The 12,826-nt window shown below is 37.4% G+C and overlaps 1 protein-coding gene across 5 annotated transcripts in view; it reads left to right on the top strand.

Moving 5' to 3' along the window:
• NT5C2 (5'-nucleotidase, cytosolic II) overlaps positions 1-12,826 on the top strand; it is a 101,164-nt gene that overhangs the window by 81,405 nt on the left and 6,933 nt on the right. For 4 of the 5 annotated variants that reach the window (XM_068961646.1, XM_068961645.1, XM_068961647.1 and 1 more), the window contains 5 exons: positions 8,531-8,622; positions 8,756-8,813; positions 9,828-9,921; positions 10,534-10,587; positions 12,517-12,600. In XM_068961646.1, the coding sequence (XP_068817747.1) occupies positions 8,531-8,622; positions 8,756-8,813; positions 9,828-9,921; positions 10,534-10,587; positions 12,517-12,600 (382 nt within the window). Of the gene's footprint in view, positions 1-8,530; positions 8,623-8,755; positions 8,814-8,989; positions 9,120-9,827; positions 9,922-10,533; positions 10,588-12,516; positions 12,601-12,826 lie in introns of those variants that run through there. The other variant, XM_068961648.1, reaches the window with a different exon arrangement.

Below are 12,826 nucleotides of genomic sequence, written 5' to 3'. Positions count from 1 at the left end.
TTATTGAAATATAGTGGTAAACAAAGTTGGAAGAAAAATTATGGCTCCACCAAGCCTCACCTTACATGCCTTGCCTATGAGTTGGAACCTCTTTTCAGGCAATAGTAAAGGCTTTAAAAGTTTTAGGTTAGGATAATGTTGAGGTCAAATCTTTATTCTGTGGGTCACAGATAGTTAGCAATACTGAACTCTGTTTTCTTCCTAACTTTAAGGCAAGCATCCCTTCTTTTATATTACCTCTGCGTGAGTCAGTTTTCATTTTAAATGTATACTAGCATGACTTGACACTTGAACAAAATGTAATTGCTAACTGTATTTATAAGTCAGTTTGGGTTCTAATTGCCTAATGATTAAGTTTCCTTATGTAAAGGAATTACTCTTAAATGATGAAGGGAATAGGGAAAGATATTTAAGAGGACAATGTCATCTTACTAAACCTGACTGAGGAAAGTATATCATTACTATTCCTTTCTGCTTTAATTTTCATTACAGAAAATCTTGGAAGACTAGAAGATATCATACTCCACAAAGTTATTCTTCATTGGGAACTCTTATTTCAGAATGCTGACTAGGACAGGGAACCAGTGTGATTTTATATTCCTAAGTAGAGTGTATGACATTTGTAGTTAACAAACATTACCCAAGTTATCCTGAGTATGATATTTAATTTTGATGTCCTTTATTTAAATTAGTTAATCTTCATATATTCATTGTGAGGATTGTGCAGTTATATTTTCGTTTTTCTCCTGTTTGTTTTCTCTGTAATAATTTATACTGTCCCCTTCCTCTTCTTGCAGTGTTTTATTTCACTCTTCAAGGTTCTCGTGCATCTTTAACAATTTCTGTTTGTTTCACTGGCTTTTTCTTTTAAACTCTGAATGTCCTCTGTGGCCCTCGACAGTCTTCTCTTCTTTCTCTACACTCTTAAGTGGCCTCTTCTGCTCTAATAGTCTACCCGACTGCATCTGTTAACCTGTATGTAGATGATCACAGCAACCTCTCAAATTTGAATCCCAGTTTTAAGTTCTTGACCTTTGTTTCTAATTGCCTATAAAAATGTTTACTTTCAGGTTAACGTATCCAAAATAAAACTCCTCTTGTATTTTATCTAGTTTTTATGTTTCAGTTAATGTTACCACCACCCTCTCAGAGACACCTTAGTGTAAGAATTATCATGTTCAGCTCTATGTCCCTCGTCTACCACATCTGTTCAATTGCCTGTTCTTTTCACCTTGGCAATCCCTCTTGAGTAATTCTTCTCTTTAATTTCCTTTGCGCCCACTCTAGGACATGCCCATGCCCATCATGCTTTCAGCTGGACTCCCGCAGGAGCCCCTAACTGATCTCCCAGGCCTGTGTGTCTGTGTCAGTTGGTTCTTCAGTTCAGTCGCTCAGTCATGTGCGACTCTTTGCAACCCCATGGACTGGGGTTAGTTTTTTTTTTTTTTTTGTAATAATTTTTTTTCCCTTTATTTTAATTTACAATGCTGTATTGGTTTTGCCATACATTGACATGAATCAACCACAGGTGTACATGCGTTCCCAAACATGAACCCCCCACCCACCTCCCTCTCCATAACGTCTCTCTGGGTCATCACCGTGCACCAGCCCCAAGCATGCTGTATCCTGCGTCGGACATAGACTGGCGATTCGATTCTTACATGATAGTATACATGTTACAATGCCATTCTCCCAAATCATCCCACCCTCTCCCTCTCCCTCTGAGTCCAAAAGTCCATTATACACATCTGTGTCTTTTTTGCTGTCTTGCATACAGGGTCGTCATTGCCATCTTTCTAAATTCCATATATATGTGTTAGTATACTGTATTGGTGTTTTTCTTTCCGGCTTACTTCACTCTGTATAATCGGCTCCAGTTTCATCCATCTCATCAGAACTGATTCAAATGTATTCTTTTTAACAGCTGAGTAATACTCCATAGTGTATATGTACCACAGCTTTCTTATCCATTCATCTGCTGATGGACATCTAGGTTGTTTCCATGTCCTGGCTATTATAAACAGTGCTGCGATGAACATTGGGGTACATGTGTCTCTTTCAATTCTGGCTTCCTCGGTGTGTATGCCCAGCAGTGGGATTGCTGGGTCATAAGGTAGTTCTATTTGCAATTTTTTAAGGAATCTCCACACTGTTCTCCAAAGTGGCTGTACTAGTTTGCATTCCCACCAACAGTGTAGGAGGGTTCCCTTTTCTCCACACCCTCTCCAGCATTTATTGCTTGCAGATTTTTGGATCGCAGCCATTCTGACTGGTGTGAAGTGGTACCTCATTATGGTTTTGATTTGCATTTCTCTAATAATGAGTGATGTTGAGCATCTTTTCATGTGTTTGTTAGCCATCCGTATGTCTTCTTTGGAGAAATGTCTATTTAGTTCTTGGGCCCATTTTTTGATTGGGTCGTTTATTTTTCTGGAATTGAGCTGCATAAGTTGCTTGTATATTTTTGAGATTAGTTGTTTGTCAGTTGCTTCATTTGCTATTATTTTCTCCCATTCAGAAGGCTGTCTTTTCACTTTGCTTATATATTCCTTTGTTGTGCAGAAGCTTTTAATTTTAATTAGATCCCATCTGTTTATTTTTGCTTTTATTGCCAGTATTCTGGGAGGTGGATCATAGAGGATCCTGCTGTGATTTATGTCGGAGAGTGTTTTGCCTATATTCTCCTCTAGGAGTTTTATAGTTTCTGGTCTTACATTTAGATCTTTAATCCATTTTGAGTTTATTTTTGTGTATTGTGTTAGAAAGTGATCTAGTTTCATTCTTTTACAAGTGGTTGACCAGTTTTCCCAGCACCACTTGTTAAAGAGATTGTCTTTACTCCATTGTATATTCTTGCCTCCTTTGTCAAAGATAAGGTGTCTATATGTGTGTGGATTTATCTCTGGGCTTTCTATTTTGTTCCATTGATCTATATTTCTGTCTTTGTGCCAGTACCATACTGTCTTGATGACTGTGGCTTTGTAGTAGAGCCTGAAGTCAGGCAAGTTGATTCCTCCAGTTCCATTCTTCTTTCTCAAGATTGCTTTGGCTATTCTAGGTTTTTTGTATTTCCATACAAATCTTGAAATTATTTGTTCTAGTTCGGTGAAAAATATGGCTGGTAGCTTAATAGGGATTGCATTGAATTTGTAAATTGCTTTGGGTAGTATACTCATTTTCACTATATTGATTCTTCCAATCCATGAACATGGTATATTTCTCCATCTATTAGTGTCCTCTTTGATTTCTTTCACCAGTGTTTTATAGTTTTCTATGTATAGGTCTTTAGTTTCTTTAGGTAGATATATTCCTAAGTATTTTATTCTTTTCATTGCAATGGTGAATGGAATTGTTTCCTTAATTTCTTTTTCTACTTTCTCATTATTAGTGTATAGGAATGCAAGGGATTTCTGTGTGTTGATTTTATATCCTGCAGCTTTACTATATTCATTGATTAGCTCTAGTAATTTTCTTGTGGAGTCTTTAGGGTTTTCTATGTAGAGGATCATGTCATCTGCAAACAGTGAAAGTTTTACTACTTCTTTTCCAATTTGGATTCCTTTTATTTCTTTTTCTTCTCTGATTGCTGTGGCCAAAACTTCCAAAACTATGTTGAATAGTAGCGGTGAAAGTGGGCACCCTTGTCTTGTTCCTGACTTTAGGGGAAATGCTTTCAATTTTTCACCATTGAGGATAATGTTTGCTGTGGGTTTGTCATATATAGCTTTTATTATGTTGAGGTATGTTCCTTCTATTCCTGCTTTCTGGAGAGTTTTTATCATAAATGGATGTTGAATTTTGTCAAAGGCCTTCTCTGCATCTATTGAGATAATCATATGGTTTTTATTTTTCAATTTGTTAATGTGGTGAATTACATTGATTGATTTGCGGATATTGAAGAATCCTTGCATCCCTGGGATAAAGCCCACTTGGTCATGGTGTATGATCTTTTTAATGTGTTGTTGGATTCTGATTGCTAGAATTTTGTTGAGGATTTTTGCATCTATGTTCATCAGTGATATTGGCCTGTAGTTTTCTTTTTTGGTAGTATCTTTGTCAGGTTTTGGTATTAGGGTGATGGTGGCCTCACAGAATGAGTTTGGAAGTTTACCTTCCTCTGCAGTTTTCTGGAAGAGTTTGAGTAGGATAGGTGTTAGTTCTTCTCGAAATTTTTGGTAGAATTCAGCTGTGAAGCCGTCTGGACCTGGGCTTTTGTTTGCTGGAAGATTTCTGATTACAGTTTCAATTTCCGTGCTTGTGATGGGTCTGTTAAGATTTTCTATTTCTTCCTGGTTCAGTTTTGGAAAATTGTACTTTTCTAAGAATTTGTCCATTTCTTCCACGTTGTCCATTTTATTGGCATATAACTGCTGATAGTAGTCTCTTATGATCCTTTGTATTTCTGTGTTGTCTGTTGTGATCTCTCCATTTTCATTTCTAATTTTATTGATTTGATTTTTCTCTCTTTGCTTCTTGATGAGTCTGGCTAATGGTTTGTCAATTTTATTTATCCTTTCAAAGAACCGGCTTTTGGCTTTGTTGATTTTTGCTATGGTCTCTTTTGTTTCTTTTGCATTTATTTCTGCCCTAATTTTTAAGATTTCTTTCCTTCTACTAATTCTGGGGTTCTCCAATTCTTCCTTTTCTAGTTGCTTTAGGTGTAGAGTTAGGTTATTTATTTGACTTTTTTCTTGTTTCTTGAGGTATGCCTGTATTGCTATGAACTTTCCTCTTAGCACTGCTTTTATAGTGTGCCACAGGTTTTGGGTTGTTGTGTTTTCATTTTCATTAGTTTCTATGCATATTTTGATTTCTTTTTTGATTTCTTCTGTGATTTGTTGGTTATTCAGAAGTGTGTTGTTCAACCTCCATATGTTGGAATTTTTAATAGTTTTTCTCCTGTAATTGAGATCTAATCTTAATGCATTATGGTCAGAAAAGATGCTTGGAATGATTTCGATTTTTTTGAATTTATCAAGTTTAGATTTATGGCCCAGGATGTGATCTATCCTGGAGAATGTTCCATGAGCACTTGAGAAAAAGGTGAAATTCATTGTTTTGGGGTGAAATGTCCTATAGATATCAATTAGGTCTAACTGGTCTAATGTATCATTTAAAGTTTGTGTTTCTTTGTTGATTTTCTGTTTAGTTGATCTGTCCATAGGTATGAGTGGGGTATTAAAGTCTCCCACTATTATTGTGTTATTGTTGATTTCCCCTTTCATGCTTGTTAGCATTTGTCTTACATATTGCGGTGCTCCTATATTGGGTGCATATATATTTATAATTGTTATATCTTCTTCTTGGATTGATCCTTTGATCATTATGTAGTGGCCTTCTTTGTCTCTTTTCACAGCCTTTGTTTTAAAGTCTATTTTATCAGATATGAGTATTGCCACTCCTGCTTTCTTTTGGTCTCTATTTGCGTGGTATATCTTTTTCCAGCCCTTCACTTTCAGTCTGTATGTGTCCCTTGTTTTGAGGTGGGTCTCTTGTAAGCAGCATATAGAGGGGTCTTGTTTTTGTATCCATTCGGCCAGTCTTTGTCTTTTGGTTGGGGCATTCAACCCATTTACGTTTAAGGTAATTATTGATAAGTATGATCCCGTTACCATTTACTTTATTGTTTTGGGTTCGGGTTTATACACCCTTTTTGTGTTTCCTGTCTAGAGAATATCCTTTAGAATTTGTTGGAGAGCTGGTTTGGTGGTGCTGAATTCTCTCAGCTTTTGCTTGTCTGTAAAGCTTTTGATTTCTCCTTCGTATTGGAGGAGAAATTGAATGAGATCCTTGCTGGGTACAGTAATCTGGGCTGTAGGTTATTTTCTTTCATCACTTTAAGTATGTCTTGCCATTCCCTCCTGGCCTGAAGAGTTTCTATTGAAAGATTAGCTGTTATCCTTATGGGTATCCCCTTGTGTGTTATTTGTTGTTTTTCCCTTGCTGCTTTTAATATTTGTTCTTTGTGTTTGATCTTTGTTAATTTGATTAATATGTGTCTTGGGGTGTTTCGCCTTGGGTTTATCCTATTTGGAACTCTCCGTGTTTCTTGGACTTGGGTGATTATTTCCTTCCCCATTTTAGGGAAGTTTTCAACTATTATCTCCTCAAGGATTTTCTCATGGTCTTTCTTTTTGTCTTCTTCTTCTGGGACTCCTATAATTCGAATGTTGGAGTGTTTCATATCGTCCTGGAGGTTTCTGAGATTGTCCTCATTTCTTTTAATTCGTTTTTCTTGTTTCCTCTCTGATTCATTAATTTCTACCATTCTATCTTCTATTTCACTAATCTTATCTTCTGCCTCCGTTATTCTGCTATTTGTTGCTTCCAGAGTGTTTCTGATCTCATTCATTGCATTATTCATTATATATTGACTCTTTTTTATTTCTTCTAGGTCCTTGTTAAACCTTTCTTGCATCTTCTCAATCCTTGTCTCTAGGCTATTTATCTGTGATTCCATTTTGATTTCAAGATTTTGGATCATTTTCACTATCAATATTCGGAATTCTTTCTCAGGTAGATTCCCTACCTCTTCCTCTTTTGTTTGGTTTGGTGGGCAACCCTCCTGTTCCTTTACCTGCTGAGTATTCCTCTGTCTCTTCATCTTGATTATATTGCTGCGTTTGGGGTGGCCTTTTTATATTCTGGTAATTTGTGGAGTTCTCTTTATTATGGAGCTTCCTCACTGTGGGTGGGGTTGTATCAGTGGCTTGTCTAGGTTTCCTGGTTAGGGAGGCTTGTGTTGGAGTTCTGGTGGGTGGAGCTGGGTTTCTTCTCTCTGGAGTGCAGTGGAGTGATCAGTAATGGGTTATGAGACGTCAGAGGTTTTGGAGTAACTTTGAGCTGCCTGTATATTGAAGTTCAGGAGTGTGTTCCTGTGTTGCTGGAGAATTTGTGTGATATGACTTGTTCTGGAACTTCTTGGTCCTTGGGTGGAGCTTGGTTTCACTGTAGGTATGGAGGCATTTGATGAGCTCCTATTGCTTAATGTTCCCTGAATTCAGGCGTTCTCTGATGTTTTCAGGCTTTGGACTTAAGCCTCCTGCTTCTGGTTTTCAGCTTTATTTTTACAGTAGCCTCTAGACTTCTCCATCTATATAGCACCGATGATAAAACATCTAGGTTAAAGATGAAAAGTTTCTCCACATTGAGGGACACCCAGAGAAGTTCACTGTTTTTGAAGACAATGGTCTGCTTTTCTGGTTGCCTGATGTCCTCTGCCAGCCTACAGAAGTTGTTTTGTGGAGTTTGCTCAGTGTTGAAATGTTCTTTTGAGGAATTTGTGAGGGAGAAAGTGGTCTTCCCGTCCTATTCCTCTGCCATCTTAGGACCGCCTCCTGGGGTTAGTTCTTGCTGTATAATAAATGACTTCAAAACTAGTAGCCATTTGATTTAGGTCAAAATTCTGAGTCAGCTGAGCAATTCCAGAATCGCTCAGCTGATTGAGAATGGCCTCATGCACATGTCTGACAGTGGGCAGCTTGTTGGCAGGGGCACCTCATTTCTGCATGGGGCCTTTTATTCTCCAGCAGGAGTACACTGGCCCTAATGCACAAGTGTTTTCCAAGTCTTCTTGGATCCCGTTTTCTGTTACTCAAGCCTGTATTCAAGGATAGAGAGAGAGACTGTGCCTCTTAATTGGAGAAACTGCAAAGTCACACTACTAAGGGATAGGAAAGATTTGTAGCTGTTTTTTGCAACACATGACATTTCTTTTTCCATTTTATCCTAATACTCCTACTAGTTTAATACTTTTATAATTTAGCTCAGATGAAAAATGTATAAAAACAATAGCATGATTGCCTCAATTCATCTTTCTAGCTTTATTTTTCTGTTCCCCTTTCTCCACTTGAATTTGACTAGTTTCTGGATTGGGCTGTTTAGCTTTTAAGGATCAGCTCATATGCCATGACTTTCATGGATTCTTCTAGGTTTTCCTCTCTACATTCCGTTTTCTCTACCCATTAAGTTGAAATGGTCTGTCTCCCCTTCCTCTGTTTTCTCATAGCTCTTTGCACCTTTCTGGGGCAGTTCTGTTTTCAGTTCAGTTCAGTTCAGTTCAGTCGCTTAGTCGTGTCCGACTCTGCAACCCCATGAATCGCAGCACGCCAGGCCTCCCTGTCCATCACCAACTGCCAGAGTTCACTCAGACTCATGTCCATCGAGTCAGTGATGCCATCCAGCCATCTCATCCTTTGTCGTCCCCTTCTCCTCCTGCCCCCAATTCCTCCCAGCATCAGAGTCTTTTCCAATGAGTCAGCTCTTCGCATGAGGTGGCCAAAGTACTGGAGTTTCAGTTTTGGACCTGTACAACTGTCTGTGTGTGGGACTCCCTCCCTTAGCCAGACTGAGAATGTTTTAGGGGCTGAAACAGTGAGTGAGGCTCTTCATTTTCAGAGTTTCCCATGTGTATTATTTGGAACCCCACCTTGCATATAGCCACCAAAATATTTGAATTAATTTTTGAATGATGAATACGTCTCAGATTTATATTGTTTTTGAATGTCGGTTAATTTTTTTTTTCTTTCAGACCAGAAACTAGAGAGCAGTATCCAAATAAATTTATTCAACGAGATGACACTGAAAGATTTTACATTCTGAACACACTATTCAACCTACCAGGTAGATTCATTCTATGCTTACATATACTGATGTCTCCCCTTCTTTCCATGATCATTTGTCTTTGCTCAAGGGAGATAAACAGATTTTAATTATCTCACTTATAGCTTATGAATATCTATTCTTCATTTTTCAGAGACCTACCTGTTGGCCTGCCTAGTAGATTTTTTTACTAATTGTCCCAGATATACCAGGTATGTATGTACTATAATTTTCTTTTTCCAATTGATTTTTTAAAATTAATGTACAGGGTTTTAGAGAACTGGCCATTGTAGGTCTTTTCTGCTTTTCTGAAGTGAATTTAGTGCTAGTGAGAGATGCCACATTGCCAGCCTGAGAGATGGGACAGCACCAGCAGCTCCATGCAGGCTCTCACCTCCCACACGGCCCTCTCCTTGCCAGTGTGCTGCAGCCATGTTTGGAAGGGACCACTTCTGATTGGCTTCTCCTGGGAATGAAGACGGCCAGCAGAGGTGCTAATTGTGACAACTGAGTGGGAGGTTTGTGTGATGATTATCTGTCCAAGCAGAATTGCACTAAAACCCCCCAACTCATTTCACAGCAGCTACCCAGGAGCCATTCAGGGGTAGTAATTTCGTTTCATTCCCAGGCCCAGCAAGATTTGATTGAGGAAGATACTGTTTATCCTCCCTGAAGTAAAAATGTGCTTAAGTCTTGAAAAAGATGTCCTTTCCTTTCTAGGGGGAATTGTAAGTTCGGCCATATGTGCCAGAGTTTGCTAACTTCTTATCCTCTTTAGGCCTTACCCACTTCAAGGCACTAAATTTGGTTGAGCACTAAGTCACTAAGATAAATAAAAAATAGACAATACCTTAGTACCTAGAAATAGTGTCAGAAAAGTCAGGGTGGAGAGAACCTAAATTACCAATTTTAAATGTTTCTTTGATGGGAACCTGTTTCTTACAAGTGATGAATAAAACAACCTGTTATTTTTGGAAGTAGCCTTTTAGCCTTATCATACTCTGCTACCATTTTGTATCTGTTCACAGTTACTATATTCCATTGAACACTATAGTCATCTCTGATGGTCAGAATGGATTTTCATTAGGGAGTGATTATTTTCCAAATTAGCCACACAGCCTTTATTATGTGACAAAGGAACCTTTGGGTCCCCTGGGCAGTGTTTGGTATTCCCTTGATTTACCCTCCTTTGGATTACCTGTCATGTTCTTTTCATCTTTCTGTAGCTGTGAAACAGGATTTAAAGATGGGGACCTCTTCATGTCTTACCGGAGTATGTTCCAGGATGTAAGAGACGCAGTTGACTGGGTTCATTACAAGGTACCTAGGAGCTGCTGCTTCACCTGCTTACTGCCTGGCATGTGTCTTTTATGGTCTGACATTAACTTTCCAAGTGCAAACAGAGCAGAGTTTTTCACTGTTAAAAAGGCGGGATTTGCCTCTAGTGATAGCTCTCTAGAATACTTTTGTCCTTGTCTTGGGCTGTCTGGCTTGCAGAGGTAATGGTGGTCTTTCCTCAGTGGTGGTGCCTGGCTTCTAGATCTTATTTCCATTTTCACTTTCCAGACTTACTAGAAGAGATCTTAGTGTTAGGGTTATACTTGACATATCCTTTCAGGATGATTATGGTCCATTTGTTTTTTCCAAATACCTCCCGCTTGGCTGATAACATTAACTGATTAATAATATGTTTACATTTATTATAAATTGTGCTGAATTAAATATGAAATGCCTTTTGATTTCTAAATACATTTTTTATTTTATTTTTTAAATTTTAAATACATTTTAAAATAGATGTGCAGCAAATCACATCTGCCATTTTAATTTTAGAAATATTTAAGAAATGCATTTAAGCTAATAGTAGACACAGTTTTTATAATAAACTCAAAAATTAATTTTGTTCTTTTCTTGCTTTTTTTTTTCTTTCTCTAGGGTTCCCTTAAGGAAAAGACAGTTGAAAATCTTGAGAAGTATGTAGTCAAAGATGTAAGTAGTAAAGGGAAGAGTAGATCTGCGTGATAGTTTCCTTTACCTATTAGGGAAGTTAACAAACTTATTTATAATGAAATGGACAAGAGAAGATATTTCTTTGTCTTGGCAGTTTAACACATGCCAAGTATAAGCACCAAGCATTATCAGGTGGAACATGGGGTTTGTTTTTCCTGTTTTTTATTAGGCAAAGAGGACCAGTATTTCATTTATCCTTTTAGCTCTAATTATAGTAATAGCAGCTAGAGTGGTTACTGTGTACATATCACTGTGCTAAGTGTTTACATTCATTATCCCATTTAACCTTCCATAAAATCCTGAGTTAGTTGTTCTTACCTCTGCTTTAGAGATGAAGAAGCTGGGGACTCAGGATTAAGCAACTTGCCCAAGTTCATACAGTTAGTAAGGAGAAAGCCAAAAGCCACCCCTTGGTGTACTCTGGATCTTAACCATGGAGCTAGACCATCTAAAAAAATGTGCATGCGTGACTGTTATTTAAATCGTCTTTAGCCTGTCAACTGGGAGTAATGAGGAAAGCTTTAAAATACTTCAAAAGACATTAGTGGTAAACATAATACAAAATTTTAATGTCTATAGTTAATAGCATTGTGTCAATTTCTTAGTTTTCATCATTGTACTGGGGTTAAGATGTTAATATTAAGGAAAGCTGGATGACGAATACATGGGAACCCTCTGTACTATTTTTACAACTTTTCTGTTAAGTCTGAAATTATTTCAAAATAAAAAATACACAGACACACACACAGAGCACTGAGATGAGATAACGTCTTCCTTTCTTACGGAGTAAGAGTAGTAGATGCAATTATCCCCTCAAAGCTCTTTGGTAAAGATGTCTTATTTTCAGACTTTGTACGTCCTATTTCCCATCCACTCCCACATCCATGATTGTTTCAAGAAAGAACACTGAGGGGTTCAGGAGAGGTACAAGAGGATTTGAGTGAAGGAACCTATTTACTGTGAGAGAAGGAAAGGCTGTTTTCTTTCTGGTCACATCAGGAGTCAGAATTTCTTCATGTAGCTGCAAATGAGTCTGGGCACTTTCAAGTTGCATTCTATACACACCATGCCATTTCTGCAAGATACTTCATAAAATGAAAGTGTACACACTGAGACCATATCTAATACTCTTCATAGAGTATTTAGCCGATTTTTAAAAATTGGCTTCTCCTAATCTGTAACACACTTAATTCACTTTCTTTAAGAGGTTACAAGGTAATTTAAACTCTTCCTGAGACAGACATAAAGAGAAAGTTAGTTATGTCTTTTAATAGGCATATAATTATATATTTTATATATGTCTATTATATGTACCATATATATTATACATACATAATAATTCATGCACAATGACAATGTGGGCTTCTAAATGCAAAATTCTGAAACCAACCAACCGTCCCTTAAAGGGCATCACCTGTTCCTGTTTCAGTAGACAAAAAAAAAGTCCAGTATCTGACCACTCCACAGTGTAAGTGAATATATATATATATATATATATATATATATTCACTCTCACAGGAACCATATATATATATATTTAGAGATACATTTCAGTATAAACTGTGTGTTGAATTTTGAATCTCTTCCTGGCCTAGTGATATGCCCTCTCCTGAGATGCTGGGCAGCACCCGGGAGCAATAGCTCCTAGTCAGCTAAGAGATCACAAAGGTAAACAACTGATACATCCATTCTACTTTTCACTTTAAGTACAGTGTTCTATAAGTTACAGTAGACTTTGTGTTAGATGATTTTGCCCGGCTGTAGGGTAATGTATGTTCTCAGCACATTTTAGGTAGACTAGGCTAGCTGCCATGTTCAGTGTGTTATTGGGACATAACACCATCCCATGTGGAAGAAGATCTATGTTTGTGTTTTACTGTTTCACTCATCATCATAATTGCATTTTAGGGAAAACTGCCTTTGCTTCTGAGCCGGATGAAGGAAGTAGGAAAAGTATTTCTTGCCACCAACAGTGACTATAAATATACAGATGTAAGTGCTTAATATATTTGTTTCTTTATACAAAGGAATTATTTTGGACTAAAGAACTGAGAATATAATGAAGAAGGTAGTTTATTAAGTGAGAGTAGTTTTTTGCCATTTCATTTTGAAAGCAGAATGAAAAAAGCAAAAATAAATGGCACACATCATAGTGGTTCTCAAATTTTTATGAATATTTCTTATGACAATTTTCCCTGATTACAATTGGCTACTTAAA

Source organism: Capricornis sumatraensis, chromosome 23, assembly GCF_032405125.1.
Source record: "Capricornis sumatraensis isolate serow.1 chromosome 23, serow.2, whole genome shotgun sequence".
Taxonomy (NCBI): Eukaryota; Metazoa; Chordata; class Mammalia; order Artiodactyla; family Bovidae; genus Capricornis; species Capricornis sumatraensis.
Note: the sequence above shows the minus strand (reverse complement) of the source record. Positions and strands in the feature narration are given on the sequence as shown.